Raw genomic sequence first — 10,514 nt, 5'->3', positions numbered from 1 at the left:
GTGAGTTCCAGGACAGCAAAGGCTACACAGAGAAACCCTGTCTTGAAAAAACAAACAAAAAAAAATCAGCTCAATTACTACTGCACAATCCATCATAGCCAAGCTATGGAGTCAGTGGTCCAATGGACTAAAAATATATGGTATATACACACTATGAAATGCTGTCCTGTCTTATACAAAAAGGAAATCCCTTATTTGATACAACATGGGTGCACCAGGAGGACATTATATAAATAAGCCAGACCAGAAAGGTAGTCATCATATAAACTCTTATATACGTAGAATCAAGAAAGGCAAACCTGTAGAAGTAGAGAGTGAAATGGTGCTGATCAGGGTCTGGGAATGGGTGGGGATCATGGAACTATGTATAATAACTATGGATTATATTCTTGAAAAATGCTAAGCGAGTATATCTTCAGTATTGTCACAACAAAAATAAGTTGTGAAGTAATGCATGTTATTAGTCATTATATGATATATACATAATTTGAAAACATTTGTATGTGATATTATACATATTTTTATTATTTAAATTGTAAGAAAAAAGAGAGGGTATGATCAGCTGTAGTTATGGTAACAAAATTACAAAATAAATCGTTGAACTGAATGCAATATAGCTCACACCTGTAATAAAAGCTCTTAGGAGGACAATAACAAGTTAAACTTGTATCTACTTCCAGTTGTGATGGGACTTGGGAGCCTGAGGCAGAAGGATCATAGGTTAAGGCCAGCCTCAGCTATATAGAAAAACCAAAAACAAAAAGAAACACGTGACTATAAATATTTGCAATGTTCTATTGCTTTATTATTTTTGTGTCTTCAGTTATGCTGATGTGTGAAGTACATGACAATCTCATGGTTCAAGAGGTAATATCTGACCAAATCTTAAACTATCAAGATGGTTCTGTAGTGAAAACCCTGACTTTATAAAACCCTATCTCTCCCCCCCCCTCCGGTTAGTTTTTGTTACAGTCTCATTTTTTCTTTTCTTTCTTAATAGAAGGAAACCAAAGGAATGATCTCATTAAAAGTCATTCCTAATCAGCAGAGTCGTCTTCCTGCACTACAGGTATATAGTGCCATTTTCTCTGTTGTGCTGTTTTGTGTTCTTTGAAGTTTTGTTAAAAATTACATGATTCTTTAACTTTAAATTCTGAATCTCTCACAGGTATTTGGTTGCTTGACTTGGGATCCTATTATCCTATTGTCCACTCTGTCATCTCCTTTATTTTCTCTCTATTTTCCTTGTGTCTGTGTGTGCTTGTATGCTTGTTCATGTGTGCATTTGTATAGAGGGCAGAGGACAACCTTGGGTGTCATCCATCTTTATGTGTTTGTTGGGGTGTTCTTATGAGTATAAATGTATGTGCACTTGTGCACATGTATGTATATGAGTGTGGAGACCAGAGGTTCATATTAACCTCACTTTACCTTTTTTTTTTTGAGAGGTGTCTCTCAAGGAACCTGAAATTCATTGATTTGGCTAGAATGGTTGGCCAATGAGCTTCGGGGATTCACCTATTTCTTCTCCTTGACCCTCTTCTCCATACTGGAATTACAGGCAACACATTGTGCCCAGTTTTTTAGATATAGTCTGGGGATCTGAACTCAGGTTCTCATGGTTGTGTGGTAGATACTTTATCAACTGAGCTACCTCACTCAGTCCCCACCTTTTTTTTTGGAGACAAAGTTCCACCTCACCTAACCTAGCCTGGATCTTACCCATTAGGTTAGGTTGGTTAGCTAGTGAGCCTCAGGAATCCTCCTGTCTCTCTCCTTCCCAGCTCTGAGCCACTTGGCTCAGCTTTTTAATGTGAATTCTGAGGGTCAAACTCAATTGCAAAGTACATACAAGGCAAGTATTTTACTAACTCAATTGAACAGTCTCCTCAGCCCTTTATTCCTTTTTCTTTGAGGAAGAAGACAATGTTGGAAATGATAGGAACAAGTTATTAGTAGCAGAGGAATAGATGGGACAGGACCTTGGCAAATGAATGTGCAAAAAGGTTAAAATACCAAACCTTGGGCTGGAGAGATGCTTCAGATTAAGAGAATTTGCTGCTCTTTCAGAGGACATTAATTTGATTGACAGTACCCACATCGGGTACTTCACAGTGGTCTGTAACACTAGATCTAGGGGATCTGTTGCCTTCTTCTGGCCTCCACAGGTAACTGAACACATATGAGTAAAAAAAGAAATGAAAATAAATACTAATATCAAACCTGAAATTTCTATTATTACCTATAGTGTGAGATTTTTGCTGTTTGTGTTAATACATATAACAAAATGAATAGATCACACGTATAAAACTGGTTAAATTCATGAACTGAGAACATCCTTGTAAACAGCACCCAATTCAAAAGGCAGAATATGTCCAGCATCTATGACTTTTTATCTCATTTCTTCCAGTTTTGCCCCATTTTGAAATTTATATAAATTGAACTATATAGTAGGAATTTTACCAACTCAACTGAGCAGTCTCCTCAGACCTTTATTCCTTTTTCTTTTTCATTGCATTTATTCAGTACTATATTTAAATGAGTCATCCATGTTGCTTATTGCAGTAGGTGATTCAGTTTCTCTGATTCATCGTATAAATGTGCTGCGATTATACCTTTACTTTGGTAGGTAGAATTGATGGACTTTAAGGCATAGGTATGTTTGATTTTAGGAGATTGCCCAGGCATCTTTTGAAAGTAGTTTTCCATTTTATATTCTCAGCTATGATTATATGACACTTCTACTTATTCCATGTTTTCATCAAAACTTAGAATTGCCTGGTTTTGTTTGTTTGACCATGATCGGGGTGGTATTACATTGTGATTCTCATTTGTATTTCTCTGATAATTGGGGACTGCTCCATTTACCATTTATATATTTTTTCCACTTGAATATTTTTTATTTATTTATTTTAAAGAAGTTCTTTGTTTCTCTCTCTCTCTCTCTCTCTCTCTCTCTCTCTCTCTCTCTTTCTCTTTTTCCGAGACAGGGTTTCTCTGTATAGTCCTGGCTGTCCTGGAACTCACTCTGTAGACCAGGTTGGCCTTGAACTCAGAAATCCGCCTGCCTCTGCCTCCCAAGTGCTGGGATTAAAGGCATGAGCCACCACTGCCCGGCCTACTTTCTTTTTTTTAAAAGATTTATTTATTTATTTATTTATTTATTTATTTATTTATTTAATGTATGTGAGTATACTGTCAGTGTCTTCAGACACACCAGAAGAGGGCTATTTATTTTTACTTACTACAGGGTGGAAAGGGCATTCTTTTATATTTTCTTCTAAGTGCATGTAGAATTGAATTAATTTTTATGTAGGATATTGTAAAGCAAGAGGTTAAGAATAAACATCCTGTTCATACTATATGTACCATCACTTTTATCATGTCATATATGTAGGCATATTCTGTATAGTTGGTCTATTTATTTACCCTTGCGTTAAATCTCCATATCATTTTGTGGAAAAAAGACATCTTCACAGTATCCAAAATAACAGCAGGATCCTTCTCTATTTCTCAATATTGAAGACAAAGTTTTAGTATTTCATTGTAAAGTATGTTGCTGCAGGGTTTTTTACTTGTTTGTATTATTTTAATTATGTGTTTCTGTGTGTATATGTGCATATGAGTTCAGGTGCTCACAGAGGTCAGAAGTATCAAGATTCCCCTGGAGCTTGTTATGAGCCACCTGATATGGGTGCTGGGAGTCACATTCAGGTCCTCTGAAAGAGAAGTAGTTGTCACCTGAACCATCCTTCCAGCCACAGGCTGTAAGGTTTTTGAAGGTATTTATTAGTCTCAAGGAGCACCCTTCTGTTACAAGTTCATTAAATTTTTAATAATGTTTGGATGTTAAATTTTTTCTTTGTTTGTACCTAGTGACAAAATCATGTGATTTTTTTCTCTACTTTTTTTTTCTTTGTTTGTTTTTTTGAGACAGGGTTTCTCTGTATAGCCTGGAACTCACTCTGTAGACCAGGCTGGCTTCGAACTCAGAAATCCATCTGCCTCTGCTTTCCAAGTGCTGGGATTAAAGGCATGCACCACCACTGCCCAGCTTTTCTCTACTTTTTATGTTTATGTTAATGTCACAACCTTTGTGTTGCTAAACTAGATTCTGCTTGATTGTGACTTCTTATCCTTATGATGAATTGCCGTGTTTGATTTACTAATATTTCATTTTGGATTTTTTTTATATCCCTGATCCTCAGAGAGACCAGAAGAATCTCATTAGATTTGGGTATTATGGTTATAAGTTGGGAGACTCTAGATTTTTTGTTATTTGTATTTGTATGAGAATAACCTATTTCTTCAACAGTTTTGAAATTTGACCAAAGAAGAACAAATAAACCACCAGGTCTTATCAAATGTTTTGGTGTGAAATTGTTCATGATAAGATGTTTTGAGTGTGTGTATACATATGCACATGTGTATAGGGTTTTGTGTACTCTCAGAGACAGAGGAGGAAGGACACTGGATATCCTGCTCTGCCACTCGACTGTCTTATTCCCTTGACATAGAGTTTCTCACTGAACCTGAAGCTCACCATTTCAGCTAGGCTGAATGGTCAGCAAATTTCTGAGATTCACCTGTGTGCCCCTGTCTGCTGGTTACATGGGTGTACAGCCATACCTAATTATCACAATATCCTACTAAAACCTTTTACGTAAGTTTAGGATCTTCACTAGTAAGTTGTTTTTGGTTTGTGTTTGTTTTGTTTATGGAGATGGGATTTTACTATGTGGTTCTGTAACTCACTATGTAGACCAAGAACTCATAGAAACTGCTTGCTGGAATTAAAGGAGTGGGCTAAAATTCTTTCTGCTCCTTGTTATTTCTTCCCTTGTTTGAGCTATATTTGTGCTCCTTAAGGTTATTACTACAGATAACCAGTGTTTGAGTTTTCTTTTTGTTGCAGTGATAAAACCTTCTAACTTAAAGCAATTTGGGAGGAGAGTGTTTACTTCAGCTTACACTTCCAGATCAGTATTCAATTCTGGTATAATTTCTTCTAGTCATTTTTCCCTAAGATAAACATTTCTTTTTAATTTTGACCATTCTAGGTATTTTGTTTATTATTTTGTTTATTAATGTTCTTGTTTCACATAATGTTATCAGGATTGCCAAGGGCATTAGATATTCTTCTACAAATTGGGATTTCATGTTACATGGTAATATACTTAGCAGCTACTTTTTTATCATAGATAAATTAAAATGTCTTAGGAAATAAAATTGTTTTCAGTACTTTGCTCTTGTAAATAATGCTGAGATAAACATACTTATCCACATAAGCCTGATTTATATAAGATAAATACATAGTTTGATAGAAGGTAGGGCAAAGAATGTCAACATTTGAAGATGCTGGACACATTCATATTGCTTTCTCTAGAGGTAGAGAAAGGTATATCAACTTTACCATATTTTTGAGAGTATCTTCAGACGGATGGTAGCAGCGTTCAGAGTAGTACTCTGAGATGAACAACTCAGATTCAATAGCTGACAACATGATGGACCCAGAAAGGCATTTCATGAGAAATGTCTTCTTGTTAAAAAGATCAGTTTTGATTCTTCTGCAAACACAATAGTATGTACTTAAGAACACTTGAACAATCCAGCTGCACATATGTGGGTGCCTGTCTACCATTTTGCCTCATTTTTACTCATTTCCTATAGTGGGACTTTTTATGTACATGCTCTAATGTTAGTGTTTTTCCTGAGGTCTTACTTGCCTTCTTTTACAGATGTTCATGAGAGCACAGTTTGACTATGATCCCCAAAAGGACAACCTTATCCCTTGCAAGGAGGCAGGACTGAAGTTTGTTACTGGAGACATTATCCAGATAATCAACAAAGATGACAGCAATTGGTGGCAGGGGCGGGTGGAGGGCTCTTCCAAAGAGTCTGCAGGATTAATCCCTTCTCCTGAGCTACAGGAATGGTGAGCATGTTTGTACTGGTGGAAAGCCCCTGCAGGTAGCTAATTGCTTAGATTCAGAAATCTGCTGTCTTGCGTATATTTTCCATATCTCCTAAACATATGTTCTAGTTTTCTTTACATAATAGATGAGGAAGGACCCACAGGAGTTGATACAGTTCATTGAAAGGATATTTGTTTCAGGGAAAGGAGCCTTTTATTTGCCTGTTTCCTTAAACACTCTTACCAGTTACAGAGCCCTATTCCTTGTTTCCTATATCCCTTCAATCACTCAGTACTGTTTCTAAGAAAACTTCTGAAAACAGTCCCATTTTAAGTATGCGTCCTTTATGCAGATTCTTATCCTCCAGTCAGATTGCTGACTTAGTGAAAGGCTGCCACACATGACCATAGAGTGGTAAAAAAAAAATCCATATTAATTGTTGACCTCCTTGTAGAAAAATGACATCACAACCTCAAAGAGTGTAAGTTTCTGTACCAGACCTATTTCTTTTATTTTTTTTGAGATTATAATATAATTATATCATTTATCCCCTTTCTTCCTTCTAAATTTTTCATATCTCCTTCTTTGCCCTCTTCAAAATTCACACACATTCCTGTGTGTGTGTGTGTGTGTATTTTTAATATACAAATTCCTAAATATGTAAGTACAACCCACTTAGCTGTCTATCCAGTGCCAAATGGTGAGCCCTGCAAACATATACAGACCTTTAGTTTGAAGTTAGAGTTCTGCTTGATCTCATTTCCAATTATTGTAAAAAGCACCTAACTACAGGCTGTGATTTGTATAAATAAATGTTTACCATTAGAACAACAGAAGAAATACAGTGCAAACCTGCAAGATGGTGGTCAAAACCTGGAGCATGCTGTCTGTAACGTCTGGGCCATTTTTAGAGCTAACACCTGGTGAAGAAAACAGTAAGATCAGGAAATGCAGATAGCTAACAAAGACTGAGGAGAGAACAAAGTGAAACTGAGGCTTACTAATGAGGCATGAAATCAGTTTAGTAGACTACAACATACATTTTTTTAAAAATGAGAGTTAGATACTGTAGCTCAGGCCTGTAATTCCGAGTGCTCAGAAGACTGAGGCAAGTTCAAAGCCACCTGGGCTACATATTAAGACCCTGGCTAAAAAACAAAAAGATGATTCATAGAAACATCAGTATAGATTACACAGTAATAGGTGGTGTTGTTATTGAAGCTATTGTTTCAGTCATATATATGATTTCTGTGTGCTTTATTTATAGATTAAGTTGTTGTAGATAATATATTTCTTATGATGAATTGAGTGTTAGCCCAATTTTCCAGGTTTCACCTCAAAGGTAGAAGAATAATCAGGCTGCACTAAGGGGAGGAAATTACTTTTTCCTTCTGAAAACACTTGCACTGCCTGGTGCCTGGGTGACCACATAAAATTATGAAGAAGAAAGGAAGGGAAGTGTGTGAGGGCATCTCTGCCTTAAGAATTTTAGAGTCAAGGAAGTGGGTCAGTCTCAAAACTTAACTACAGAAAAGAAAGGAAGTAGCCTAGTCTTTCACAGGCTTTTACACTGAGGACCTACTACTGAGTTTTAGTCATCTGTTCTTCACAGGAGAGTGGCAAGTGTGGCTCAATCTGCTCCAAGTGAAGCTCCAAGTTGCAGTCCCTTTGGGAAGAAGAAGAAGTATAAAGACAAGTACCTGGCTAAGCACAGTTCCAGTAAGTTTTCTGTGTCTCCTTAAGAGTCCAGGTAGCATTAGTGTTTCTCCACCTCTTTAACCAGAAGGAAAGAGGTGAGGATGCAGTACATAGTGGGATGTATAGTATATAGAAAATGTGCCATTTCTTTTGACTTTCCCTTACTCATTTTATTCATAAACTTATGCTGTCAGAGAGACAATGCCAGTACATGTTCAGGAAAGCTAGTGGTCTGTCCACACCTACTCATCACTTCACCTCTCAAGTACCCAACTGATCAAGTCTTCCAGACTTTTCTCCATACTTATCTTTATTCTGCTGATCACCAACTTCAATATCTACAGAGGACTGGTTCCAGTACCCAGTGGTTATCAAAATGAACAGATGCTCAACACCCTCAAAAAAGGGTATAGAATTTATGTAGGACTTATTTATATCCTCCTGTGAAATTTTTAAGCAAGGCAGAACTGCATAGTGAGACTATGACTGAAAAAGAAAATCTTGATTTTTCTAATACAATGAAAATGCTGTATAAATAATTGTAGTATATTGTTCAGGGAATAATGAAAGAGAAAGTCTGTATATGTTTAATATAGATGCAAAATATTTCATTTTGTGGTGATTGAATCTGAGGATACAGGGCTCATGAATATGGAGGGCTGAATTTCAAGTGGATTACTGATAATAAATGAATACCAATCTATAATTTATTTAATGTTTCCATCTTGCTGGGAGCATTCAGAGACAGTGACAGGTGCAAGAACAAATCAAAGAACCTGAAGCTACCATGGCCAAGGCATCTGTGAAGGAGTAGAGGAGTGTTTGTCTAAGATCCCTTTTTCCATCTTGAATGGTTGGGTCAATATTTGTTCTTTTCTCTAAAATAAGGAATGTTAGAAGGTTTACAGTGATGCTATTGATTGAGCTCTAAGTGGCTGTGAGACACCCAAGTTAAATGCTCTAGAGAGATGGAATCTGTGTTGGGGATACAGAACTGTTACAGTACTGAGACTGAAAAGGTCAGTTCAAAGGGATACAGAAAAGAACATAGAGTTATAAAAATATTTTTAAAAAGCATATAAAATCAGAATCCTAATGATTAGCCTACCGACCCATGTAAAAAGTTCAGATGCTGAGAAAATCAAATCATAAACCTAAAAGGAACACATGTATGTAATACAGAATGAGCCTGTTCTCAAATCCTGTTCTTCAGTTTGTTATCAGCACCTCCTCTAGCTGCTACAGCCATTTTGCTAGCATATTCAATGAGCAAAACATTATTCCTCAGTAAGTTTGGATTCTTCTTGAAATTGTTTTTCACAGCATAGTCATGGAAGTGAGCTGGAGTTTCGTGTGTCCAGTCTCACTGCTTAAACTCTAGCCCCTGCAGTTTGTTTCTTACCTAACATTCTAGATAGTTCATTCAGAATTAAAATGGGGTCATGTCAGTCCTTTCCTCAGAATTTTCATAGGAAATACTTTCTGCTTTACTTTATTATATAGCATTCTTCATCACATATAAATATCTAAGCATCCCTCCCAGCAACCCCCCTCTGATTTCATGTCCATGTTCTCTCTCCCTGCATTTTATTTACTTTTTGTAGACAAGGCCTCAGACCTAGGATTGTAGGCATGTACCACCACACCCAACCTTCCCTTCTTGCTGGATCAAGTGTGTCAACTCCTTAACCCCAGGCAGTGCTTTATCACCCCACCTCTGAAAATTAATATGATTTGATTTTCTTTGTCTCTAGTTTTTGACCAGTTGGATGTTGTTTCCTATGAGGAAGTTGTTCGGCTCCCTGCATTCAAGAGGAAGACCCTGGTGTTGATCGGTATTTTAATTCAAGAGCACAATTCTGTCTTTATTTCCTTTTTTTTTTTTTTTTTTTTTGGTTTTTCGAGACAGGGTTTCTCTGAATAGCCCTGGCTGTCCTGGAACTCACTCTGTAGACCAGGCTGGCCTCGAACTCAGAAATCTGCCTGCCCCTGCCTCCCGAGTGCTGGGATTAAAGGCGTGCACCACCACGTCCGGCCTGTCTTTATTTCCAATCCCATGTTATGTGTCCACCCTTCTTCAGGAAAGGCAGTGAGGAAGATATGTAGTGTGGTCTCTCAGATACTTCACATAGTTATAAAGAACTTCTGGATCCTACAAGTAATCTATCTGGATCCACGTCATATTACAAGTTTTTCTACTGTTTTTAGCACATAATTCTTTTATATTAAGTTTGCTCTTTGTCTACCTGTTTGGATGGCTTAGGAAATAAAAAGAAAACTCCCCAGTAGCTAATTCCTCTGTAGAAATAGCAATTATGTTCCATATCTTAACTCTTAGGCCTTAGAATGACTTCCCACTCAAATGGATACAACGGAATTGAAGCTATTTGGTGGCCCCAAATCTTGACAGTTGTAATGACTCAGTTGTAGCCTTGTTACAACACCAAACTATTTGAGTACTGGGATATAGAAATCCATCTCCCATTCCTTGTCTTATCCCCACCCATGTTTCTGAGTGAAAGTGATGGAAGCCTTTCTTTATCCTCACACAGGAGCCAATGGGGTGGGTCGTAGCCATATTAAGAATGCTCTGCTCAGTCAGAATCCAGAGAAGTTTGCATACCCTGCCCCATGTAAGTATTTCTCAGGAGCCCTGAAGGGGAACATTATGCCTAAGAAATGTCCTGTTACAAAATTTAGAATCAGTGTTTTTCTGAAATGTCACATGGTCTTGTTCTTGTTATTTTATTTTATATGTTTAATCATGAAAACTGAAAGTTTTGGGGGGTTGGGGAGATAACTCTGTCAGTAAAGTTCTTGGAAAGTATGAGGTCCTGATTTCAGTCTTTGGAATCCACATTGAAGAGCGAAGTAAGGGAGGGAGGGAGGGAGGGAGGGAGG

The 10,514-nt window shown here is 37.2% G+C and overlaps 1 protein-coding gene across 1 annotated transcript in view; it reads left to right on the top strand.

The window, feature by feature from the left end:
- Mpp1 (membrane palmitoylated protein 1) overlaps positions 1 to 10,514 on the top strand; it is a 23,030-nt gene that overhangs the window by 8,388 nt on the left and 4,128 nt on the right. Inside the window, exons 5-9 of the mRNA XM_021187982.2 lie at positions 1,001 to 1,069; positions 5,739 to 5,935; positions 7,528 to 7,634; positions 9,368 to 9,448; positions 10,166 to 10,246. Of these exons, the coding sequence (XP_021043641.1) occupies positions 1,001 to 1,069; positions 5,739 to 5,935; positions 7,528 to 7,634; positions 9,368 to 9,448; positions 10,166 to 10,246 (535 nt within the window). The remainder of the gene's footprint in view (positions 1 to 1,000; positions 1,070 to 5,738; positions 5,936 to 7,527; positions 7,635 to 9,367; positions 9,449 to 10,165; positions 10,247 to 10,514) is intronic.

This window comes from Mus pahari, chromosome X, assembly GCF_900095145.1.
Source record: "Mus pahari chromosome X, PAHARI_EIJ_v1.1, whole genome shotgun sequence".
NCBI lineage: Eukaryota > Metazoa > Chordata > Mammalia > Rodentia > Muridae > Mus > Mus pahari.
Note: the sequence above shows the minus strand (reverse complement) of the source record. Positions and strands in the feature narration are given on the sequence as shown.